The sequence below is a fragment of the Rhipicephalus microplus genome, chromosome X, assembly GCF_043290135.1.
Source record: "Rhipicephalus microplus isolate Deutch F79 chromosome X, USDA_Rmic, whole genome shotgun sequence".
Lineage (NCBI taxonomy): Eukaryota > Metazoa > Arthropoda > Arachnida > Ixodida > Ixodidae > Rhipicephalus > Rhipicephalus microplus.
In genome coordinates this window covers 210010754-210038072 of record NC_134710.1, presented here as the reverse complement: position 1 = coordinate 210038072, position 27319 = coordinate 210010754, and the positions used below count along the sequence as shown (strand labels likewise).

General features: G+C 42.9%; 1 protein-coding gene across 5 annotated transcripts in view; it reads left to right on the top strand.

The window, feature by feature from the left end:
- LOC119187814 (tRNA methyltransferase 10 homolog B) overlaps window positions 1-27319 on the top strand; it is a 109229-nt gene that overhangs the window by 203 nt on the left and 81707 nt on the right. For 4 of the 5 annotated variants that reach the window (XR_012887167.1, XR_012887166.1, XM_075878526.1 and 1 more), the window contains exons 2-5: window positions 808-934; window positions 7182-7314; window positions 14742-14869; window positions 21586-21738. Coding sequence is in view for 2 of the 5 variants with exons in the window: in XM_075878526.1 (XP_075734641.1) it covers window positions 808-934; window positions 7182-7314; window positions 14742-14869; window positions 21586-21738 (541 nt within the window). In the remaining 3 variants the exon portion in view is untranslated. Of the gene's footprint in view, window positions 1-26; window positions 720-807; window positions 935-7181; window positions 7315-14741; window positions 14870-21585; window positions 21739-27319 lie in introns of those variants that run through there. The other variant, XR_012887168.1, reaches the window with a different exon arrangement.

The window sequence follows — 27319 nt, the reverse complement described above, 5'->3', positions numbered from 1 at the left end:
ACGTTGAGTGACTTTTGGAGCTAAGCGTTTAGTCTTCACCAGACTGAATGAAAACAACAACAACTAAAGAAACTGCTATGAACTCGTGGAACGTGTACTAGGCGCGTGGATGGCTGGGCGTCTAGTTGGTAAAACATTGCTTTGAGAGCCGAAAGCGGCGCGGGGGGTGATGAAACGCACGTTCAGACCTCTACTACACGAGTGTCTCGTCCCCAGTGCAGGTTGTGGTGCTAGGAACTTGTTTGTTCAGTGTAGTGCGGGGAAAGAATTACCGCTCGATTCGCCTGCGCCACATGAATCAGTTGATGAGGTGCTGCATCTTGCCATTCGTTTCAGCGGTGCAGCATTGACAACCTCCGGACTCTGCCATTCGTTTCGAAAGGTGCAGCACTGGTTCGCGATTGTCCTGCACCTCCTACACTGACGGTGCCGGCTTGGTGCAGCCGCGCGTACAGCTGAGCAGACGACGCAGCGCTTAGGCGTAGGCGCCGTAGCCGCCTCTACTAACGCCGTGTGTTTTGCCAACATTTTGCTCCTCATAAACTGTCCGCATGTGTGGTTTGCCATCGGTCAGTGTTCGTTAAACGGTGTAAATTAAACGAACAGAAATAAGGCCTGGTACATCGTCATTCATTTCGCTGTGTCTGAACCGCTCAACTTGCGCGGCACAATTTCTGAACTTCACGTGCACAGCCGTGAACCGCTTCCGATTGGTGGAGGTGAATCGAACGGACCTTTTATGTTTCCTGCGTGCACCATATTCAAGCCGCGTTTATTGATAAGTTGATTTCACCTCCCTTATTTCAGCTCATCAACAGACACTATGGAGACCAAAACACCGAGCCGGGAATATGCATGGTTTCAGACGGGTGGTAATGGTGCTGATGAAATGAAGAAGGGTGACGTGCCCGTTAATGAGCCACAATCATTGTCGGTAAGCTGCTGTGAGCACTGGGAAAGTATTGAGAGTGGTAATTTTTTTTTTGCACGCCTTGAATGAATTGACCTTTCTGTTATCTTGTGTTGTCACTGCAGTACAATCACACAATAATTATAGAGCAGTATTATATGCAATGCGGATTGCACTTATTATGAAGTTGTTATGTGCATGACGACTGGCAAAGTTCTGCAAGTGCTGCTAAAATGCCAGTGTCGGTATTTAGTCCATGGGGCCAGTAACTTCACTGCCACTTTGCAGTTTTCACTATTTTACCAGCACACTATTTGCTAGTTCAGTAGACTGTCACACTGCCCCACGGCTGCCTGCGTAAATTTTTCAAAGAGTATCGGAGCAGTGGTGGGGTAGTGGCATTCATAGCATGTGCATGTACGTCTTGGCTGGCGTTTGGCTTTCACTAAAACGTTTCTGTTGTAGTTACCAGGCACACAAAGGCCACTACAGTCGCTGCACAGTCTCAGTTTGGGCTTTTTAGATAGCGAAGTAACAACTGAGATGCTTATTTGCGTTCATCTTCACCTGTGAGTACGTTTCGTGAGTCACTTGTGCATGAGAAATGCGGGGCACGTTTTGATCTGCCTGCCATTCGGCGCGTGACTTTTCGATTTGTTGCTATCGCGTTCATTGCTTCGCCTTTGCGGCAAAGCTGTGACTTTTTTCAAAAATTCGTACAAAATATTGGAATTTTTATCACTTAGTGAAATCTTAGATCGGTAAGTATCCACTCAAAACTCAGGACGCAAAAGGAAATACAGAATGTTATAACACTATTTCGGGTTCTGCGTGACAAACCACGTAATGATCGTGAGGCACGCCTTTAGTGGAAGGCAAGGTGCACGGACATCGCACGGTACTCAGCCTCTAGCATTCCACTTACATCGCAAAGCAACCGCCACGGCCGGGATCGAACACGCGACGTTCGGGTCAGAGCAGAAAATTGTAACTTCCACATTACCACGGCACACACGTACAGAGCATTGGAGAACAGTAAGATTACTTTGTGCCGTCGAATGTCAGCGCACGAAGGTCATGTCTTGCAGACCGGCACATTTAGCACGAAGACGAAAAAGCAAGCTAACATTCCTATACAGAACCTTCCCAATCATATGTGAATTTCACTTCCTGTGGATTCTGGCGGACATGAGACGTCTGCAGGCAGAGTCCTTGCTCAACGACAGATGCACTACAGGCTTTCATGCCGCAACAATTGATGTTTTTGGCATTCAGGACCTGTTCGCCTTCAACAAGGCATCGTATCTGAGTTTCTAAAGCGTCTAGATGGTGTATAATATGCGACTGAAAAAAAAGTAGAGTCATTGTGAAGCAAACAAAAAAAAAATGCTGCAGTGTAGGCCGCACATGTGCTTAGCGACTGATACTCTCTGTGGGCGCCATACTGAACCACCCTATGCGCCCCCTGTAGGCAATGAAACTTTCGAATTGTCAGGGCGAATAGTGACGTGTCAACTGGACTTGTGCCCCTGTGGGACGGTAAAAGTTTATCTGCAGCTAAACAACACGCGGTCATGCGGGCTGAACAAAAGTGCCATATTTAACATCATATGTAGAGCAGAAAAGTGGTCAGAACTGCAAAGCGGCACGGCATCGGTTACTGGCCCCCAAGTAACATGGACTAACCACTGACACTGGCAAAGTAGAATTTGTGCTCGTAACTATTTCCAGTGTTAAACATAACATTGTACTTGTAATACTGTTTATAAGTATGCGGTGACCTACTATTTCATTTTCATTTCATTTATTCAACCTTAAAGGCCCGAAGGCATTACATAAGGGGGGGTCGTACATCCAGGTTGCAAGTTTCTAAGCAATGTAATAATATGAGGGTGCACACTGATTACAATGAAGAAGCAAATAAAGAACACAAGTGGAAATAACACGCATAACCTAACGAAAAAAATATGATAGCCGATAAATAAATTCTGAGAGTACAGTAAAACAACTATAAATGCAAGAGTTAATGTGCTGTTAGGACATCACATTTGGATTTCGGAAAAGAGCTAGTTTTTTGCGAAATGTTGAGCGGTCCCTGCAAGAAACAATATTATCTGGCAGGGCATTCCAGAGTGTTAAGGTATGGGGGAAAAACTAGCTGCTCATCGCCGTCGTCTGGCATTTTATCATCAGAGGATGCGTATAAGACAGGCGAGATGACGTTCTTTATGGGCGTTTTAGGAGAGGGTGTCCCGACTTGCTAAAGTAAAAGAATGTGTGAAGGAGGCAGATACGAGAGGTTATGCGACGTGAAGCGAGCGATGCGAGTGACAACATTTGTTTTAGTGCGGTTACGCTGATATGTCTTGAATATTGTGACGTAATGAAACGAGCTGCGCGTTTTTGAACGGCTTCCAAATCATCGGTGAGATAAGCTTGTGAAGGATGCCAGATGAATGACGCATACTCGAGTTTTGGTCGCACATATGTCAGATATGCGAGTTTCTTTATGTCAGGAGTTGCAGATTGCAAGTTACGTCGTAAGTATCCTAATGTGCGGGAAGCTTCAGAACGAATGGTTTCAATGTGTTTCACCCATGATAGTGTTGATGTCAGATGAACTCCTATATACTTGTAAGTGCGCGTGTGATCAATGGGAACCGTATTAATGCAGTAGGTTTCATGTGAGGTGTTGTGTTTACGTGTGAAGGACATGACCTTGCATTTGGTGAGGTTTAGGAGCATATGCCACTTTTTGCAATGTGAAGTAATGGTGTCAAGGTCGTGTTTTAGGGTGATTGCGTCATTAGGGAAGTGAAGGGGGTTATAAGCTGCGCCTATTTGCAGACGACTGCATAAAAAATGCAGTCGTCTGCAAATAGGCGCAGCTGTGATTTAATGTTACTAGGAAGGTCATTCACGTATATAAGAAATAATAGAGGTGCTAAGCCGGCGCCCTGGGGAACACCGGAAGTGATGCTGGTAAGGCTTGATTGGAAATTGTTACCAACGGTAAACTGAACGCGTCCTGTTATGAAATGCTCGAGCCATTTTATAAGGTTTGGTGGGATACCAAGAACGGATAATTTGATGAGCAGGTGCTTGTGGGGTACTAGATCGAAGGCCTTGGAGGAATCTAAGAAAATTGTATCTATTTGTACGTGATCATCCATTCACAGTAGTATGTCATTAGTAAATTCAGCCAGTTGTGTTTCGCAGGAAATATACTTTCGGAAACCATGTCGAAAAGGGTAGAAAAAACTGATGGATTCTAGGTAGGCATAAGAGTTGATGCTATAATATGCTCAAGGATTTTAGATGGAACACTAGTTAAGCGAATCGGGCAGTAGTTAGCGGGACTTACGCTCCGGCCTGCTTTAAAAAATGGGGACTATTTTAGCTTTCTTCCAATCATCTGGCAAGGTTCCGGTGTTTAAAGATTGGTTAAATATAAGGTACAAAAATTTACTAGAGAGTGCTATAGTGTTTTTTAATAATTTAGAATTGATGTCGTCGCATCCAGCCGAGGATGATACTTCAAGAGAGTGGTTGTTTATGTTGAAATCCAGCCCCACTGCGGTGGTCTAGTGGCTAAGGTACTCTGCTGCTGACCCGCAGGTCGCGGAATCGAATCCCGGCTGCGGCAGCTGCATTTCCGATGGAGGCAGAAATGTTAGAGGCTCGTGTGCTCAGATTTGGGTACACGCTGAAGAACCCCAGGTGGTCGAAATTTCCGGAGCCCTCCACTACGGCGTCTCTCATAATCATATAGTGGTTTTGGGACGTTAAACCCCAAATATCAATTAATCAAATCAAATTATGTTGAATTCTAATGGCGGAGTCAAAGAAAGTTTTTCTGCTCTTTTTGGGGCAAGTGTGTTCTAATAGCAGAGTGAGGGCAGGAGTCAACTATTTCTATGATATAGTCGGAGTGGATACAGAGCGGGAGTGACTTTAAAAAGCAAGAAAAGTTGCACCACTAAAATCAGCGGAGTGGATCTGAACTCGGTGTGCTGTAATTTTGTGACTTTGACAAGATGGGGTGTTGGCCGCTGTGCGAATGACCGCCCTCTTGGGGGTGCTGCCGCTGTTGCGTGTTTTGGCAATAACGGTGGATGACATGGCCAACTGGGCAAATCAATTTGTCGCAGAGTGACAGTGAACAACCTTGTACGAGTAGAATTTGACACAAGGAATTAGCGGAATGGAATACAACACGCAAGGTATTCTGGGCTACTCAAAGTCTTTCCCTTCTACCTTGCTCACCATACTTGCTCCGGTAGCGTGGATTGTATTGCAATCGTGGATTTGGAGGCGTTGCTCTACGTCAGAATTGAGTGCTCGCTTGCCGAGTTCATCGGCTGCTCCGACTCCGGCATTAGAATTCAACATTAGACGTGGATAAAATAAACCTAGATAGTCAAAATTAATCCGGAAGCTTCGATAACGGCATGCCATGATAATCATATCTTGGTTCTGACACTACAATCCCCAGAATTTATGGTTCCATGAACATCAGCTTGCAGAAGAACTTTCATGTGGATAAATCAGTATCCTTTGTATTCAACAGTGATACCAGTATTTTTTATTCAGTATTGGCAACTCCTATGAAGACACCATGAGTATATGAGCATTAGTGAGATCTTGTTAACCGTTAAAGCTCACCAAGGCGCTTTACTGTAGTCTGAAGAATGCCATCTCTTGGACTGGTAGCCCAGTTTTCTTCTACACTCATTGTTAAATTTATCACTTTCTGAGTATGTAACAGCACATAGCTTCAGTTGCATGCTGGCAAAGATTCGGCATCTTCATTAAATGTTTAGCCCCGCCGCCGTGGTCTAGTGGCTAAGGTACTCGGCTGCTGACCCCCAGATCGCGGGATCGAATCCCGGTTGCGGCGGCTGCATTTCCGATGGAGGCTGAAATGTAGGCCCGTGTGCTCAAATTTGGGTGCATGTTAAAGAACCCCAGGTGGTCGAAATTTCCGGAGCCCTCCACTACGACGTCTCTCATAATCATATGGTGGTTTTTGGACGTTAAACCCCACGTATCAATCAATCAATTAAATGTTTACTGCACTCTAAAGATCAAGCTGGTTGATGATTTTGAGCAGAAAATTTGAACATCTCACCCTGTGAGCTGTCTGCATGCCCGGTTGAAGACACCAAGATTGTTGTGAACATCAGTGAAGCTGACACGCTGACTGGTTCAGTATTGTACAACACCTCAAGATTTCCCAACATGCTCTAAATATAGGAAAATATTCACATATACCACTTTTATTCTTCATTCATCATCAAACACTGGGTGTTGTGCCATGGGAAACCTGTTCAGATCTAGCAAACAGAAACGTGCACGTAATTGTCATGCCAGAAAAAGCTACTTGCCTCCCTTGTTTGAGGCTTGTGCTTTATCCTCCATAGAAGTTGTTTTTGCTGATGAAGATAAGTCTCCTTGTTGAGGCGTTGGCTCCAGACCTGAGACATCTTTTATTGTACTTTGGTTGACTGCAGAGTTAGCACTATTATCAGCAACACTTGAAACGTGAACAGAAGAGCACGTGGTGCAAGCATTAGCATTGGTATAGTGAGCTACGTCCAGTCATCAGTCTCATCACCATTGACAGGTGCGCACATCTGGATCGGCAGAACTGCGTGATGCCCTTAGAACGCATTATTTTAGCTTGCATTGTACTTCTATTGTGATGATAGGGGCCGGTACGGGCGTGCCAAGCACTTTTGTTTGTTTTGCTTTTAATTTTTCTTCTTTTGGGGCCTTTGTTCCGAATATTAGAATTAGAATACTAGCGAGCATATTGTACTATAGGGGAATTGCGCAGTGCTGCAAGACTGGATGTGCGGAGCGGATCTGCTTACCGTGATGACTGGAGGGCATCCATTACACCTTCTGTAACGCTCGTGGTATGCACTCTGGTGTTCGTGTTTCATTTTACGCTGGTTTTACAGTGGCATCCACTCTTGGGGGTGAACACTGCTCAGCGTGGCAGCGCTCTGTGGAGCCCAAGTGCACCTGCCATGGCCATAAATTGAAGCGGCGCAGGCACACACTCATTTGCTTGTTTCCTTCTTTCTAATTTTTCCTGGTGAGAGAAAAATCTTTCTCTAGAGAGACTACAGCCAACTAAACATTGACTGCTGTTGTTATCGTAAGTAGCTATTTCATGTTGCAGGTAAATAGGAATGCCCGAGAAGCTCTAGTCTAATTTCCTGCATAGACTGGAAACATCTAAGATTGTTTTTGTGCTTTGCAGAAAAATGCAGCCAGGAAACTTGCACGATATGAGAGGGTAGTTGCTGCCCGAAAGGCAAAGCGGCGGGAAAAGAAACAGGCTCGGAAAAAAAGATTAGCAGCTGCAAAAGAACTGGAATCTTTCAAGTCCGAGGGTAAGATACTTATTATTTGATATTTATTATCTTCACTCGTGATGATTAGCCACATTCTAAATCTTGTTAAAACATGTCTCTTTTCAATCTCCGTGGTGATAACCACTCATGACTTCTCTTTTGGACAATTTGTGGACACAATTATGAAGTTTTAACACAAATGTCAACTACGCCAAGAATTTTCCCTATCTTTTTTTCACTGCTGGTTTAGTGATCATGTTAAACAGGTGAGCTGAATGTTTGTGTCTGTAGCTTTAAAGAAGAAATTATTTAATTAGATTGCAAGAGGTGATGTTTTGAAACTGCTGGGAGCAATGAGGGATGCCACGGTGTCGTGCTTGGAATTAATTTGAACATTTTAGTTCATTTGATGTGAATCCGAAGCATAAGAACAAGCATTTCTACATTCTGTTTTTATTGGAATGCAATTGATGCCATTGGGAAGTGAACTCGTGTATTCATGCCCAGCAGCTTAACACTATTATCAGAGTCACCGCTGCAGGCTTTAGAGGGACCCTGCAGCACTTTTTCAGCATGTTCAAACAATGCTGCAGATCAGTGGTTGAGGCTCCTGTGAATATGCGAGCCAAATATTATTGCACAACAGGCTGCCAGGAATTTACAATTAATTCTCAAAATTAGCTAGAAATTGCTCACTGTTCTCTTAGTAGTGCCATAAATCCAGATGACCACACAATAAATGCAAAGGTCTCGGTGATTGGCTGATTTGTGCATGGTAAGCTGCATAGTTACCTGTCTGCCATAGGATGTTGTGATGTGCCTGCCTGCAAGCTCGTTCATGATCACACTGAGCGGAGCATTCAAAGAAGAAAAAAAGTTCTCGGAGTCCTGACACATATTCTTGAACAGACATAGGTTCTTGCTCCTTTCCACTTTATCCTCCCCCCTCACTAATGTGAAAGGAGAAAGTGTTTAATGGGCGATAAATCTCTTTAACCTACTCAAACTTGATGGATTTTAAATATTTTGGCAGCTGTCGATTCTTGAGGGAATGAACTTTAATGAAGCTATTCGATAATTACTTGAAAAAGTGCTTCCGGGCCCCTTTAAAAACAAAGAGTAGGGCAAAATTCGAAAAAATATCAGTTTTTTTCTTTGCCGTTTGGGCAGGATGGCCCTTTGTGCATATTTTCTACATTTGTGCTTTAGAGTATTTTTTTTTGCCTCAAAACTAGCTTTTCCGAAAGCAAGTAGTGAATGAAAACGCACCCTAAGGCAAGCCTCTCGTATGTGCTCTGTGCTTACGGTCTATGTTTCTAAAAACTTAATGTACGAAAGCCAAAATGCTTGTCAACAGTTGTCTGTGTATATAAAATAGCCAGGTAGCTTCTATCAAACAGTTTGAAGACACTGTGCAACCTTTGTATTCTCTCTTCGTCTAAGAATGGCATCGCCTTGAACACTTTCAGCTCCTAGCTTCATTACACTGTTTTTCATGCTTGTCGTTAAGTTTAGAGGCTGAAGGTAAAAAAGGTCTTCAGCAAGTATGAATTTCAGGGCAACTCATACAGTTCTTTCGTAAGTGTGAATAAATGTCAGGGACGTACTGAGGCGCTGAACGCTCAACTGGCAAGTTCTTTATTGGTGAACCTCTTCGTCCTTCGAAGTGAATCACTTGCAGGGTGACAACGGGTATGCTCTAATGAACAAGACTATTATTTGTGATGCAATTAGACCGAAACAGCGTGTGCCAACCACCTGGCACAAACGTTGAGTTAAGGGGAGGTGCTACTTGAAGACACTTTTTTTTTTTTAATACTCACCCTAGAGCATTGAAACTTGAGCTGCTTATGGAACTTTTTATTCTGATTTCAAATATATAATTAGTTTTCTTGCAAGTTACACACTTTTAGCTCTGCAACATGACAAAGTGAAAACTTGAACCCTTTTGCCCCCCTCTTTTCATCCCTAAACTTCTGTAATTTTTTACCATTCATAGTTCATAATACCTGAAATAGAGTGTAGAGTGCAAATAACTAATTAGGAAGCACATACAAAATATGTAATACACGTAAAAAATAATAGAGGTAAAAAGTCCATATTTCACCTACTCTAGTAAAGATATAAATACAATTGTTTATTATACAATAAAATATTGAAATTTAAACTAGACAATTGCATTTGTCATACTTTAGAAAAAAATTGGGCGAAATTTCATGCAGATCCAAGTCCTATAACTGCCCGAAAAAGGAGGGCCACATAAGAAAAAATGGCAAAATTTGTGTTTTGAGAAAAACAAGTTTTAAAGTTAAAATTGAGTTTTTATTTATGAAAGATATCATTAAATCAAATGAAATTTGCACACCAAAAAGAACGATCTTTCTTGTAGTGGCAACTGCGACTAAAATACGCCAGCACCATGAGTTTGTCCCTCTCGGCTTTTTTGAGCTGACTCCTCACACACATTTCGCTCACAGACAGGGCCAAGAAACGCTTGCCAAACTTCCGCTCCATGTGGCAGAGCCTTGTGCGAACTGCAAGCTAGAAAGAAGTTCGACAAGTCTGCCACATCCAAACTAAGTCCAGTGTCATGCCCTTTTGCAGCCATGTTTGTGCCACATATTGTCGTACATAATGGCAAGGCTGTCCCTGCTAAGTTTTCTCACTGCGACCTATTTTGACCTCGCAAGATTGGCGCTGACGTCATTCATTGCCGCATCACGAACTTTCCGGCCGACGGGTGTGAATAACTTTTGACGCATTGGCTTTTGCAAGCCAACAAATTAACTGCCACAAATCGGACCAGCTGCTCGTAGCCTATTCCTACAGAGCACGCCGCACAACGACTTTCACTTGTGAGTAATGCTTTTTTTTTTATTCATGACGAAGATAATTTTTTTTTTTATTCATAACGGCAAGGTGCTCGAAGACTCCACACTTTCCACACTTTCGACCTTTTAACAGGCACCTTGTACCCTTTAGATGCAATTTTAAAGCATTTCCAGTTAGGTCTCGACCTGTATTATTTTTTTCATAACAGTAGAGGTACTAATCTTATCAAAACGGGCGAAAATAAAAAAATAGGTAATTTTCAAAAAAATGCGTTTTTCGACCCGCATCTCCCCTAACGGGAATGGCATCGCAGAGTCTTTGTTGTCATCGTTAAAGGGACCAACAACTGCCCAGAACATGAAATGAGATGACTGCACGGATGGAAAGATTGTCACTTATAGTGACTCAAACCAACCCTGTTTTTCTCGTGAGAAGTGGATTTTTATTTTAATTTCTTCATTGAAGATCGTGAAAAATAGCCCGTGGTGTCTCTGGTGGCAAAAACATAAACTCTCATGAATGCCTTGTCACGTGACTATGTGTTAAAGGACACGGTCAACAGTTTATTGATTAGTTCTGAAATATGGTTTGGTTCTTTATAGTAAAAAATAATATTTTATAAAAGTATACGTATAAGCTTGCGTTAGTAGTACGCATTAAAGTGGCGCTGCCTTTGTGTGACATATGCGCAGTTCCGTTTTCGATTACTTGGCTTGGCGACGCGGTACGAATGCAGGGAAGCTCTATAGAGCCACACCGTTTCATTGTAACAGCTTGTTATCTTCAAAAATAGTTGTAAAGCGCAGAATAAACATGGTAAAGCATAGTTCCAGGAAATCTTGCAAAATAAAATCGACAGCATGCATAAGCCGCCAGAAAAGCTACCGGCATCGCTATCAATACTCAGCGTTGCCGGATGAAAAGGCACTATCATGTTCCGAGCCTTTCGGATCGAAAAATACTGCTTATAAAATGACTACGAGCTCTCGGGTTTAACTTCTGCAGCAACGATCACTACGAAGGGTAAGCTTTCTGTCGCGCAGGAAGAAACTGGATCGAAAAAAGTCAGTTGTGGGCCCCTTTAAGGTTCAAAATGCTAAGTATTACAACATAGGATATTGTTCTTGTATTTAATAATGATTTTGATTTAATGATGGCATTTAATGATGGCATTTAATGATGCATTTAATGATATCATACAAGCCTAAATTATGAAATATCTAGAATTCAAGCCGGGGGGGGGGGGGGGCAAACTACAGCTGATTTGCTGGAAAATGTTCACCACACACGCTGATACACTGTGGATGGAGCTGCATGACAGCTCACAACAGAAGCAAGGTAAGCATTACGAGAAGCTTTAAAGTGAAAAATTGACTTTGGAATTTATTACCAACACCAAGCTTTTAGCTACTAAATAAAATTGTTGAATGGTGTTTATGACAAAGTGTGTTCACGTTTTATCTCAATTCCATCTCAAAACCATGTTTTTTTACTTCTTAGGTACTGTTATTTTCGCATGTATTCTGAGATAACTAGTTGATTATTTTTCTTGTATTCTGCATGAATTTCTACAGTTATTGAAGCAGAATTGAAATGTGCTGTACGAACTGTGTACAAAAGTTGGGTCCTCTGTCAGGATATATGGCTTTAGCCCCAGCATCATTTTATTTCTTCGACAAGAAAACAATAAAACAATTTTATGAAATTGAAAATTTAAATTCAAAAAAGTTATGCACTCTATAGTTTTTGTGTTGCGAATTTTCATAGATGCAAGCTAACTTAAATTTATGTCCTCTTGGCTAAAAAGTTGCAGAAATATTCTAACATCAGTCAGAATTCAATAAACCTGCTTCAGTTAAAGGAACAGAAAACTTGGCAGAAAATGATGTAATTGATTTATATGTGGGGTTTAACATCCCGAAACCATATGATTATGACAGTCGCTGTAGTGGAGGGCTCCGGAAAATTCGACCACCTTGGGTGCTTTAACGTGCACCCAAATCTGAGCACACGGACCTTCAGCGTTTTTGCCTCCATCAAAAATGCAGCCGCCACAGCCGGCATTCGATTCCGCGACCTGCGGGTCAGCAGCCAAGTACCTTAGCCACTAGACCACCGCGGCGGGGCAAGAAAATGATGTATGGATTATGTGAATATCGCTTTTAGTCACCGAAAAAACGGTACCTCAAAATGACCAAAAATTCATAGGGTGTATAGGGCCTACCCTATGCCCTTGAAAAGAAAGCTTGATTTTAGCTTGGTCTTGTGGCTTTGGCTTTTTTTGGGCAAGTCCTTATGCAGATGCCTTGCATAACAGTTTGGTACTCTCCTTGACACTCTAAATGATCTTACTTTTGCTGCAGCTCTTTGTAGCTACAGCATTTGTGTGTTCCCTTTGTTGATTTATATTGTGCTGTTATCTTCAACTGAATTAGCAAGTTTTCTTATATTAGTGTTACATGTGTGTTTGGAAGGCCATTGAACCGACAGTCTATTGACTTAACTCTCAAGCACGAGCTGCCGCATTGGCAATTTCTAAGGCCATCAAGTCGATAGCCTTACCAGTAAACAAAGTATCCCACAACGTCCTTTGAAACTTTGATGGCGATTGCGCGACGGAAATGGATATTTACTTATTTTGTTTTTATTTATTTACAGTACCAACACCCGCTTGGGGCATTAGAGTAGGGGGAGACAACATTCAAAATACATATACAAAAATTTGCATTCCAGAAAAATTAAGAAAAGAATTGCAGAACAGAATGGTGACGAGCTATTAGCACTGCAGTGTAGATAAAAGAAATACAGTTGCATAATAAAGTACCCAAAAGTGATATAAGGTATCCAAAATTCATAATAAGGTATCCAAAAGTATTATCATTAGCATGAAATAGCGCAAACGTGCACTCTTGTTCACAGTGCACCTGAAACCCCTGATTAGAAAAAGAAAAATTGCACCATTAGGTTTTAAAAGCAGCATGCGTGTGCGCTATAAATGATTTATTAAAGTACTTTCCCAATTTCGAATGTGTGAAATACTCATACTCTTGGCAACGAACTGGTGACAACGTTGCCGTAGTTTCGCTGCTTAAAGAGCCAGTAAGCAACCATGAGGTCCAAAAGTTGTTATGAAGAGAAATATGTGAACTTTTGCTATGTGAACATGCTGCAACAAGAGTTTTGCGAATAAGTGCTACAGTAAAGAAGTTACAGGACATAGAACATCTGTTTCAGCTGTTTCGAAATATTCGCCTGGCCTTGCCACATTTCTCTGCAATAGGGAGGTGAGGGCCTAGCACATCGTCGGGACTCAGCCCACTTTGGCTACCTGACACGTCAGCAATACCTCATCGGCGCGCAACCAACAACCGAGCAGGGCATCTCCATCTGGAGCACATGTCACAGGGGTGCGGGGAGGAAGTGTGGTTCGTGCAGCTCCCTTCCCCTAGCAGTAAAATAGCAAGACGCCTCTTTATATTGGAGCCTTTTGTTCTGGCAATACCGCTTCTCCCAGCAGTATCGTGTTCTACAAAAAAGCAGAGGGCGGCACAAAAAAAAAAACAGAAATGTGGACTACGCAGCCAAAACAGCATCCCCGCAAGAATAAGGTGCTTTTTCATATGACAAAGGCGCAATGGATGAGCTCAGTGATGCGTCAAGTTGCTCATGTTCAAGCTTGCATCACTGCACGTATGGGGGAGATTGGTCAGAAGAGGCGCGGGAATCGTTTTTTTGAAATCCCCCAGGGAGGTCTGCGCAGTGTGCAGCCCTGTAATATTCGGAAAATGTGATCACTGCGGTCTGCTGTACAAATCGGCGAGCTTGTTTGGGGGGTGTAAAGTAAATGTGTAAGCCTGTTTACTGGCCCTTTAAAACTTGACATCAAACACGAATTCATGATTATTTATAAGCAATTTATTGAAATATTTACAGAAAAATAACAGACACATGTGTGCTTCTAAGTGTGTATATTACTTCACTGATGATTACATGAAAACGAAAATAAAAACTTGCAGTGGCATCCAACTTTTTGCGAGAAATACCTGAATCGCTCAACGGCTAGTCAAAACTGCCATGTAACCGTGCGACAACTCTATCGAGTTCATGGAGCTGTGGCATTTCGCTGTCGACTCGATGGCCTTTTCAAAATGCCCGTGTTACACGGGCAATATGGTGGTGCAGTTCTTTACAAATATATCCCTTGTTTAGTTTGTCCAGCAGTTCCACTTCTTCCTTCTTGCCTCACATGGTCATCATTATTCTGACTGATGCCATAGTTAGTGATAAGTTGTGCATTAGTATTTTATTTTTTATCATCAGAAACTTTTTCAGTTGACAAGCCTTGCAGCTGGCATTCTGGCACATATTATTGTGCAGTTTGTGGCATAGTTTAGTGTCTTTCTTGCAATTCGATATTTTGGGTTTGGTGTACGCCTCAGCAACTTCTCTACACTTTTGTCTTCTTTACCTTGTTTTATTTAGTGTCAAGCTATTCTAGGTGAGGTTCATTAAAGCTCGGTTCAGCCTGGTTGACAGAACCTAAACATCCCATACCAACTTAAAAACTGAAAAAAAATCTAATCAGATTGACTGTGTGTTTGGCTTTTAGGTGAACTTGTACATCACTATTTCAGGTCAGTGCTCAATGCCTGTCAGATCGGTAAAAAAGGAGCCAGACAACCTTGACTCTTCGGCAGCCTCTGGAGTGCCTGCTCCATGCATATGCATTGATATGGGGCATACAGAACTCATGAGTGAAAAGGTATGTACATTACTTTTGTAGAGGAGGAAGGCTGTAGCTAGAGCTGTGCAAATAGCAAAATTTTGGGTGTGAAGCGACTTTGAATCTTGAAAGTGTGAGTGTGAATCGAATAGAATATTTTTCAAATAATTCTTGAATATTTTTATTACTTTTTTTTTCTAATACTTAGAAGCAGAAGCGAGATTGGATAAAAAAGAGTTGGCGAAGATTTCAGAGCATATTCCTATGAGATAGCAATATGAAAGAGTTTTTTCGCTGGGTTGGTAAAGCGATGCCAGTGTGGTGCTTCATAGTTGTCTTATCAAAAGTGAAGCAATGCAGAGGCCAAATTGTATTTATTTACATGATTTAGTGCAACTAAAATGTTGCCGACAACACTTTACACGAGGAAATCTCAGGTGCTATTTTCTCAGCCTTTCCTACGCTTTCAACTTCTGTGGAAGCCCAATGGACGTGGCAGACAAGTGTTAGCTCCCTTCTAGTCCAGAGTTTGAAATCTGCCTCTTAGACGCCAGTGTTTAAAAAGAACATCTCAAACTTCAGAAGCTAAATCTTTGTCAGATTTTTCTGTCTTCCTGCCCAAATTTCAGATCCAGAACAGCATTTATTGAGCCCCCGCCTCTGTTGCATCTATTATTTCTATGGTGGAACCAGCACCTTCTTGAAAGGAGATGTGATTCGAAAAGTTTTGTTGTTTTTTGCCAAAGCAATGAAATTTTTTGGTGTCTATAAAGGCTTTCATGGTCATTTCGAATATGCTATTAGTTTTACAATAAGTCACAGATTTTGTTTTCTGCCATGCCATTGTGTAAACTATAGTTTGTTTTAGACAAACTTTTTTATGCCCCCAATTTTTTATGGTTCTGTGTCATCATTTTTATGGTTTTGTGTCATTTTTATGGTTCTGTGGCTGATATTGCTCGACATTAATTGTAAATTGCAAATAACTATCAAGAAAGTGCATAGAAGACATTTTAATGGACAAGAAAAGTTGTAGTGTGAGAATTCTTAGAATATTCAGCACATACCAATTCTTTGCTTTAGGTTCGTAATAAATATACAGGCGATATAAAGTTTTGAAGTAGATACTTGCCTCTTTCACATGTTAAGGGATATGTGGGCAAAATTTCATCCCCATCTGGCTATTAGAAGTGCTTAGAACATGATGTCAAAGCTTGACAAGTTGCCCGAAAATGGCTGTTGAAAAAAACACATTTTAAAGGTGTAAGTCAAAGCTCATCTATGCGGCCAAGATATTTTTTTAAAATGATTTCTTCCATCATGAGAGCTTGGCAATTATTGTTATTTTGAGCGTGCGGCTTTAGTGAACTCCTCATGAATGCAATGGCGAGCAGCCAGGTGACAATTTCCGTGGTACTTTGGACAAGGAGCTCTTTTTAGTAGCTAATTTATGCTCTTCAGATGCGATTTTAACCTACTTCGAGTTTAATTACAATTTTTGGTTTTGGAAGTAAAGAAATTTAACTTGTGAAAGCAAATAAAAGGAAGAATATTTGAATATTTGTTTCAAATCGCATCTCCCCTTAGTCAATACTACACTTGAGATTGTAGCAAAGCTTGAAAGGCAGCTTTCTCCAATACGAGAGTGTATTGGGGTGAAGCGTACTAAAAATCGAAAGGAGCCACTGTCAATCAGTCATTAACTGTATTTGTCTTCGAAAAGTTGAAATTATTTCAAATAGTAAAATTCTAGTGTGAATGGGATCAAACAGCATGCAATATTCAAAAAATATTTGAAATTTTGAATATGCATACACCCTTAGCTGTAGCGGATCATGTTTGTCATGTCTCCTGTGGTCGTTGCTGACAATAAGACAGTAAACATGGTCAAAAGGGGTGGACTGTGAGATTTTTATTAAGACCGCATTTTTTTACACATAAAACTAACATGATTTCTCTGGCTTTTTATTTTTCACATTAAATGAAGTTATTAGAAATGCAACCTCTAAAAATATACTGGTGATGCTCACTGTGCCCTAACTGGGTTATCTTATGGACCCTTTCACTGTTTACAAACACACGCTCTTGATGACATCCGGTTTCATGCACTGATGTGCCTCAATAGCATTGGTGGGCAAGAAGAGCTTTAGAAAATAGCCCGCTCATTTTCTACAGTTTTCTTTCCTTATTTGGAAAAATATATTAAAATAGATGTTCTTTTGAGCTACATGAAAATTGTAAGAGGTTCCCTTTAACTTAACGTGCGTTATTTCATGTGATAAACTAATGAGACTTTCCCTTAAAAAAAATGGCAGTGACTTAGCTCAGCTATTCCTGGATATACGTAGCGTTAGCAAAGGTTCAGCTGATTATTCTTAGCTTTCCAGATATCATGCTTACAGCTGTTCCAATGACACACACATGGTATACGTATTATGTGGCACATGTATATTTATTTTGCCGGGCAACTACTTCGGGATCCGATGAGTTGAGCTTCTCCGCTCTACTGCACCGTTGAGCAGCATTTGCACTCTCCTTCTCCATGGCTTTACCACAGTGGAAAACGCCAGTCAGAGGCGCTATCAAGCGGCTCCAGCGCAGTGTCAGATGGCGACTGCATAGGGAAAGCGCGTGCGGCGTCCATATGACTACCAAGGCTATGACGGCACTCCTCTGGAAAGCGCACACCGGCAGAAGCAAGTCGCACGCGACTCGCCGCGCGCGGCTGCGGCCGAGTGAGAGGGAGGTGCCGGCTCCAGTGTGTGACACCACTGATCGTCTGCACAGCGCATCGAATTGCGCGCACACCGCGCGCAGCGGCGGTGGAGTATCATTGCGCATGCGCAGACCAGTGCCGCGGGAAATCGGCTGAGTGAGGCCAGTGTAGCTTACGCTACAAAACTTGAAAACGTGCTTTCGATTTCGGCATTAGGAGCTGGTAAATGAGGGGACCGGTAGTTTCTTGGGGTACAACTTCTGCAACCTTGAAACTATCTATAGCTTTTGTATTGCCAGTACAGTCGAACCCTCCTACATTGAACTTCAATGAAATTTCCGCTACAAAAAGAAATTCTTGGTTCATCGTCAGCAATGTATAAATATTCTCACCACAATGAACACTTTCTCTTCTACTATTTTGATTCAACCAAGTTCGACGTTTCAATTGCAGGCTCTGAGATATTTAATGCCATGCAGTAAGCGCAGTCAGAATATTTTGATGCACTTTGAGAACTTAAAAATATGTCTATGAGGTATAAAACAAGCGTTGGCACCACCAGAAACTGCCGCTGTTTACTAAACATGTGGCCGCCATTGCTATATAGCGATGGCAATGAGACTGCCTTGCTTCTGAGTCTCAAACAATCCGAAGCTGAAGCTCAGTTGGCTTAGGTGCCCAGTTCATTGAGTTTTCTACACGCTGCTTCTGGGTGCAATCATGGAATGATATTTTTTATGATGTCCATGCTTTTGGTTCTTTTCGCGCTTGGTCTGTGCGGTCATTGGTCAAAGCGGCTGTCTGTATGCATTTAGCAAAATCAGCCAGCTGCAACTAGGGGACGATAAGAATAGCATACAGCAAGGCATAAGTCACCACTTCATGATTCTATGCCTGCATCTTGGCGTTGTCGGATAGCCTTTGACGGCGGACAGCTGCTAGTGTTAGCGTGTGAGTGCAAGTGCTAGGTTCAATTACGAAAGGCGCTGTGGCCACGGTTTCAGTGTGTTTTTGAATATAACATCACTATGCATGCATGAGAATCGCGCCAGGACACTGTGCTGCAAACGAAAAGAAGTAGCCTACGCTTTTTGAATTTTGAGAATCAAAGTTTCTTTGTTTTACTAGCTCAGGACAGCTATATTTTTTCTATTTCACTGCAATGAAATCTTTGCTTCAGTGAAATTTTTTCACGTCTCCAGTTTCATTGTAGCAGGGTTCAACTGTATTAAGTTTTTTGTCTGCTTTGTAATGACATCATGACACAAAAGGTTGTCATATTAAAGTAGAAAATTTCCAGATTTTAACGTACATTCCAGCTCATTTGTTTATTGGTTGTGCTATGGCTACTGCATCAGTTTTCACTGTAAGTGGTGGCATAGGAGGTGACTGGGTAACATTTCAGTGTCCCACTCCAGCACCACTCTGTTCTGAGTCACGACACAGTAAATTCCTGAGAGAGGCTAGAGAAAGGCAAAAATTTACATGTTTTCGTACATAAACAAGACATTGTTTGGACTCTCGGGATTCAAACAGATCTTACGTCTTCGGAATGTGCACCCAGCTTCATTGTATTTGTGTTTGCTACGTGCTAGTGCTAGGGAACATTATACAAAGAAGAAGGAAATGGTCTGCATAGTGTTTTTTTTTATACAGCGTTACCCCTGTACATGTGACGCACGCCTGGAAGTATCTTGTGTTCTTTATTATGAGGAGTCTTCTATAAGCAAAGTATTGCATTCTTGTTTTCTTATTAAACCCCGCTTCACTGTTGAGCACAGTGGCCTGTGTCGCTTTCACCACTTGACTCCTACATCTGTGTCTCTTATAAACGTGTTCCTCTGCAATTTTTTTTTCCTTTCATAAAAAAAATAAACATTTAGCATAAGCATTTTTTGTGTCATCTGTGCTGAACCTCGCCGCGGTGGTCTAGTGACTGAGGTACTCGGCTGCTGACCCGCAGGTCGCGGGTTCTAATCCCGGCCACGGCCGCTGCATTTCCGATGGAGGCGGAAACGTTGTAGGCCCGTGTTCTCAGATTTGGGTGCACGTTAAAAAACCCCAGGTGGTCGAAATTTCTGGAGCCCTCCACTACGGCGTCTCTCTTAATCATATGGTGGTTTTGGGACGTTAAACCCCACGTATCAATCAAATCAATCGAGGTATACTAAGAGCAAGCGTTTGCACGTGTCATTTCAGCTTTGCACAAAATGCTTTGGACCATTTAATGCATTACATTCGCATGTGCTTAGGCCCTTCAATAAGTGGGCTGAGGCTTGGCCCTGGCCCACCGAAAAATGCTTGGACTGTTAGCATGGCCATGCTTTTGCATTGGCCTGGATCCGTGCAGTGCCATCTTTAACAGGTCATTAGTAAAAGCTTTAGTGCTACCAAAACATTACTGTTGCTTTTCTTGGTGTTAACCTCAAGTAAAAGGAGTGAAAAGCTCACCGAATGGCTGGCTTGTGCTACGCTCTGCATTGTTAGCAGGGCAGGGAAAAATCTTTGCTTGTGCACTTCAGTGTTCAGAACTTTTGCTGGTTCACTCTTTGTAATAACAGAGACCGGTGCAGAATGACACCTGTATCTAGAAATAAATTTTGTGTTTTGTAGATATTGAAATAAAAGTGATGTAGTTGGCTCGGTCTGCTTTGAGTATTTTATTTTGGGTGTGTTTCTATTTCAACCTCAACAACAGCAACAAAAACAAAAAAACTACATATATGACAACACATGAATGGTTTCTCAATACTGTGGGACAAAATGCACCACATAAAGGCTCTTTCCTCTGTGCCATATTTTCTTGAACAAAGTGAGTGGCTGATCGTGTCATTGATGTTGCCTATGTTGATAAGTGTCATCAATGTTGCCTATGATTACCACAGTAATCTGAGTTTTCTATAAACCTTCATCACTTTACTGTGCCAAGCATGCAACATGTAAAAATTAGAAGCCTTGGCAAAGTGTATTTTATATGCTGGGTCTCAATGATGCAGCTTAGTATTTAGTTATTCTTAGAAAAAATTTATCTTAAGCTCTTCATCTCTGTCAATCATTTCAAGTACATTGCATTGGGACCAATGCACAACAAGGCAACTGGCTAAACAAAACAGGTTTGAGGCAGTTGTGTTCATGCTTGTTTTGGTCACAGAGTGTTTGTGGAGCACACACGAATAGGATAAAAGGAAATCTCGCTCGCTTCAACTGCAGCAAGTGCAGGATTCGACTCATGTTTGTTTTGAAACTAAATTTTTATTTTTAAGCAGGCCTTTTAAATAGTAATTGACCAGTTTTGATTAGAAGTGTGATGAAAGAAGCATGACATGCATCTCTTGCTACATACCATGAAATTAAGCCTAATTGAGGTTTCTAGCCCTTGTTCTTTCTGAGAAAACAGGTCTAGTCATTTTGAACTTCTTGGTTAAGCATATACTTAACTGTAAGCCTATACATTTACATACATTTACATGTATATTATCTTGTACAATATGCATCCTGATTGCTTACTTACACAGTTCTGGCATTTATATTCTTATACAAGGATAAGGTTAAACATGCTTTTTTGCGTAACTTGCTTGCAGTGCAAAAATAGAATATTAGCACTTTTTTTTAATTTGTGTGTTCATTATGCTTATTAAGAAGCATATACGACTAAACCCTTTTAAAGGAGGCATGCTCTGAGCAGCAGTTCTTGTATTTTATATGGGATCACTCTTATAGGCAAGGTACCTCGTGTGCATTTTTTTATCAATCTGTATTTTACTCTAGGCACACTGGTGTTTCTTATCAGTGTCTCTTATAAAGGGGTTCAACTGTAGTGCAGGGACCCTTTCTTCAATTCATACAGGAGCTATAACCTCCCGCCTGTGTACATAACTCATTGTGTAACCCTTTATACAAAGAAGAATGTATGAACATAACCAAAAACACACAAAGGACTGTTAATTAGCAAAACCAGTTTTTGTTATTCTCAAGTAAATTTTTTGGCCTTTCACTATGCATGCATGTTAAGTTTTAAAGTTATTTTTTTACTTTGCAGGAGCTGAATAAACTGTCGTCACAGTTACGAAGGTTGTATGGCTCTAATCGTCATAGCTGCACTCCCTTGAAACTCTACTTTACTAATTTCCCTTCATCTTGCCGCCTTTACAAGATGTGCATTGAGAAGCACCAAGGATTTGAAAGGTACTCGGTGAGTTGTTTACTTTCATAATATCTTTTGTTTCCTAACAGAATGGTACATACCCAATTAATACTTCATTGCACTGAAATGTGCAAACTTGGATTTTCTTACTTGCAAAAGAGTATAGCCATAAGGTGGGCTGGTTGGTGTTGATTCATTTTCAAGGGTGCACTTATTCGGCACAGACACAGGATGAAAAAATACGGGACACAAGGTGACGAGTTTCACTTTTAATGATGCGAAGAGTACTTTGACTAAAACATTTTTATATACAGTAAAACCTCGTTAATTCGAAGTTACTGGGGTCGCTAGAAATTTTTGAATTAAGTGGGTTTTAGAATTAACAAAACATACGAAGAGTGGGATGCAAGGTACGTGCAATTATTAGAAGTTATCAAGGCTGATTGTTTGCTGTGCCGGCTAGTTTGCGACTCTAAGAGTTGTGTTTTCTCCATTACCTGGTCTTAATTTTCCTGCGAACACGAAGGAATGGCGGGCCTCGCTGATGCCACCGAAAAAAAATGAAAAGAAAAATAAAACGCACTCCTGATAATCTAAAATGCGCGCCTGCAGAAAGTAAAATGTGCTTCACTGCAGTACATTTGTGACTCGCGGGCAGCATGTTGCCTGCTTCTGGCGGCGTCAGCACGTCATGATGTGACCATTTGCACACTCTTTCTGGTAAAATAAAGAATTTAATAATGGCCAGTGTGACCGAATTCGCGATATGTCTTGGCTGGAAAACATCATCATTGTAAAATGATCATCATTGAAGCTTTCGAACTTAGTTTTCGAAGTAGGATTGCAGGCAACATCCCCACCAGAAGTGCAAGTGCGCAAATTTCTGGAGCAACCAGCAATTGGAAATTCGCATACATCGCGAATTCTGCCAAACTGTCTTTTAATAATATTTCTTCACAATCTCGGAAAGAATGGGTAAATCATGACGCGCTGACATAGTGAAAAACATGCCCGCGCGTCACCACTGTGTTGCAGTGAAGCACATTTTGTTTTCCGCAGGTGCACGTTCGGTTGATCGTGAAGCCGTTTTTTTTCTTCTTTTTTTTTATGCGCTGTAAGTCACGTAGAGGGGGTGTTTCAGCTGCCACTCATTAGTATGGCTGCTTTGCATTGCCTTGTGGCTCTTGAGGGTTGTTTCTGGGATCTTTCGGCAAAATCTGGATCAGGAATTGGCACGTGGTACCCAAAGTTTTTGAATTAACCCGACTGGTACTGACTGCTGCTTCAAAGTATCCACTCAGATTTACATTGTGAAATATGGGATCGCAGAAATATTTTGATATTAGCAAAATTTCGAAATAACCGAGTTCGAAATAATGAGGCTTTAGTGTAGGTCTTGAGAGCTTTCTGTTGCTAGTGTTCACACTGAGGAAAGCATAAAAGAGTTATGAATTCCAAGGTATGAAATGTGTGTTGTGAATGAGTTATGAAATGCATGTTGTTTCCAGTGTAAACAAGGAATGAAGGTACTCACCGTTCACTCATGATAATATTTCAACTACTGCGTCGGGGAAGCGGCTGACAGCTGCAGATGTTATGTTCACACTAGAAAACCTATTAGACTGCCTAGTTATAGAATCACACCTTGGCTAGTCAGCTGAAGGCCACAACTAAAAACATTTGTACCCACAAAGTCCCAAAGGAAAAATGAAACCTTAGAAATGCCAAAGAGCCACTTTGCAGGAAACGGCAGTGCAGTATTTAGCTTCGTTTTTATTTTCAAGTCAAGTTGCTTTTTCTGACATATTCACCATGTTTTTTTTTTTTTGAGCAGACATGGAGCAATTATGTTGTAAGACAGGCTTTTGTAGCAACCTGGAGCAAGCTCTCCCTTTTGGCTCAACTCAGCACTATTTGTGTTACAGTCCCACCTCTGGTCTTCCATAAACGCTAATATTTTGCACGGGCCTGCACATGTCACTGATAGTGAGGTGGCACTGAAGTTTCGGAGCATGCACTGATAAGTTTTAACGCGATAGCATTACAGAGCTTGTGTCGCGAAAATTCCGCCGTCGGCGTTGGCACCATTGGTTATAAGCGAAAAATTGTCCGTGAGCGAAAATCGAGAAAGAAGCAAATAAAATTTTCGGTCCCATTGAGGATCGAACCCCAGCCATTCACGTGGCAAGCAGGTGTCCTACAACAAAGCCACGATGTTACTTGCAGCTGCTCTAGGAAAAAGCACTACATAAATGCCATGTAGTAGGAGTCGCCTTAACGCATTTTGTTTGACAGGTGTCACGACGAAAACGAGCCCATTCGGCGATTTGTAGGCATATTTGGGAGGCCATCAAACTACGTCAAGAAAAGCCGGGATAGTGCAGCCATCGCGATAAAAACACACAGGAACTTTCAAACATATTATGAAGTCTTGGTTTGGAAGACCTTTATTAGGCCCGAAGAACCGGCAGCCGACAGCTGAGATGAACGGAACAAGATGATGATGCTACGTGACAACGATGAGGATGCATGAGCAACACATGATAATGATGATAATGTACAGATGAAGAGGATTGGTATACTAAATGCCCACACTGAATCCCCCCACGTGAAAGCGGCCAGCCTGGCCGCGGCAAGTCAAGGGGACAAAGAACGTCGCATGAAGGGCTTCATACGGGAGACATGGACGACCTCAGTAGTTCGATAACGGCGATCAGCTGGGGCTACAAGTGGCGTCACGCGATAATTCACTGGTGAAGTTTCTTCAAGAACTGTGTACGGCCCGATAAACCGTGGCTGGAATTTGTCGCACAAACCAGGTGTGCGAATAGGCGTCAAAAGAAGCACTTCGTCTCCAGGTTGAAAGGATACAGCACGATGGGATTCATCATAAACCTGCTTTCTGTCTTGCTGTCGGGCTTCAGTGTTTATACGAGCACGTTGGCGGCTCTCTGCGAGCCGTAAAACGTATTCCTCTGAAGAGGATGGAGATGAATCCACATGGCAGGTAAAGAAAGAGACGTCCAGGAGAGAAGTAGGGGAGCGTCCATAAACTAGGTAAAATGGTGAGTAGCCGGTTGTCCGCTGAATAGCCGTATTGTAGGCGAAAGTGACGAATGGTAGGACTACATCCCAGTTCTTGTGGTCTGGTTGAATGTAGGCGGCGATCATGTCAGAAAGAGTGCGGTGGAATCGCTCAGTGAGGCCGTTAGTTTGGGGATGATAACTAGAGGCAGTGTTGTGAGTTGTGCCAGAAGCGCGAAGAAGTTCGTTCACTAGTTGTGAAAGGAAGGCCCTTCCACGGTCACTGAGCAATACACGTGGAGCACCATGACGCAGTATAATGGCTCGGAGGATGAAATCGGCAATTTCAGAAGCTGAACCGGTAGTGACGGATGCCGTCTCGGCGTAGCGCGTCAAATGGTCAACGGCTGTTACTATCCATCGGTTTCCAGCAGCACTGACTGGAAGGGGGCCATAAAGATCAATGCCTACAACTTCGAATGGAGTGGCTGGGCACGGAAGAGGCTGTAGTGTACCGGCTGGAGCAGATGTGGGTAGTTTTCTAGATTGACAGGTAGTGCAGGACCCAACGTACCGAGCTACACTAGTGGTAATACCTGGCCAATAAAACCGACTTCGAAGGCGATCGTAGGTTTTGTGGTAACCAAGGTGACCTGCCGTCGGATGGTCATGAAGTGCTCTGAGGACTTCGGACCGAAGCGATCGGGGTAGAACGGGAGCCCAGCGCTGACCGTCAGGATGGTAAATTTTGCGGTACAGCACCGAGTTGTCCAGCTTAAACTGCGAGAGTTGGCGACGGAGCCTCGCATTAGGTGGACGGGAACTGCCAGTGAGGTAGCCTATAATACGTCGACAGTATGGGTCAGCCAGCTGTCGAGAAGAAAAATCGTGCGGGTCGTCCGAAGGCAGCTGGTCCATAGAGGCGAGAGAGGAAACCGCCGTAGACGTGGTCTCCGAGGGCGTGTTGTGGAAAGTGATTGCGGAAACGGTGAGGGGAGCCGCTGGTAGTGGGCAGCGAGAGAGAGCATCGGCGTCGCTATGCTTTCTGCCACACTTGTATACGATGTCAAAATCGTACTCTTGTAGGCGTAGAATCCAGCGGCCGAGGCGTCCCGACAAGTTCTTGAGTGTCGAAAGCCAATATAAAGCATGGTGGTCGGTCACGATGGTGAAATGGCGGCCATGAAGATAGGGACGAAATTTCTGCACTGACCAAACGATGGCGAGGCACTCCTTCTCGGTGATCGTGTAGTTCCTCTCGGCTGCGGAGAGGACGCGGCTGGCGTACGCAACGACTCGCTCTCGCGAAGAGTTGTCGCGCTGGAGGAGCACGGCTCCTAAACCGTGGCCGCTAGCGTCTGTATGGAGGAAGGTCGGTGCACCATCGTGAAAGTGAGAAAGTACAGGACCGGTCGTGAGGGCACTCTTCAATTTGTCGAAAGCCGATTCACATTCCTGAGACCACTGAAAGGGCGTACCAGAAGCAAGTAGCTTATGTAGTGGTGCGGCTATGGAGGCAAAGTTTTGTATGAATCGCCGAAAGTAAGAGGCGAGACCAAGGAAACTTCGCAAATCTTTCGGCTTGTCAGGGCGAGGGAAGCGAAGCACTGCAGCAGTTTTCTCAGGGTCTGGACGAATTCCGTCCTTGCTCACAACATGACCGAGGACCTTGATAGATCTGCTGGCGAAATGGCACTTCTTGGTGTTAATTTGAAGACCAGCGCCCGCAAGGCAAGTCAGGACCTCGTCCAAGCGTTGCAGATGTTGAGGAAACGTCGATGAAAATACAACAATGTCATCTAGGTAACATAGGCAAGTCTTCCATTTCAGGCCACGCAGTACGGTGTCAATCAAGCGCTCAAAAGTTGCGGGTGCATTGCATAGACCAAACGGCATAACATTGAATTCGTATAGGCCGTCCGGGGTTGCAAACGCTGTTTTTTCTTTGTCCTCTTCGTGCATGGGGATTTGCCAATAGCCGGAACGCAAGTCGAGGCTTGAAAAGAATTCAGCACCTTGTAAAGAATCGAGGGCGTCGTCGATACGTGGCATGGGGTATACGTCCTTCCTAGTGATCTTATTGAGTGCTCGGTAATCGACGCAAAATCGTACGGAACCGTCTTTTTTATGCACCAGAACCACTGGAGATGACCAAGGACTGGTTGAGGGTCGGATTATCTCCCGTTGCAGCATATCGTCTACGTTTTCCTCAATGATTTTTCGTTCGGCTAGGGAGACGCGGTACGGACGACGATGCACAATGGATGTTCCGTCGGTCTGAATACGATGTGCTGTAGCAGTTGTCTGACCCAGGCTGGATGAATGAACGTCAAAAGAGTTTGCATGCTTTTGCAACAAATCAAGCAGCTGCTGCTTCTGCGAGTCTGTCAAGTCCTTGTTGATGGCTGCTGCAAAGGCCGAGGAAGCAGCATGATCTCCAGGATGGCCTTTAGAGGAGGCAGGGGTAAGAGGCACGACGCACACAGGCTCCAGATCGGCAACGCAGGCGACAGTAGTGCCCCGCGGCAGTAAAATTATATCTGGTGTGGTGTTCGTAGCAGCGAGGACAGGTGATCCATCGTTGAAGCGAGCCACACCTGATGCG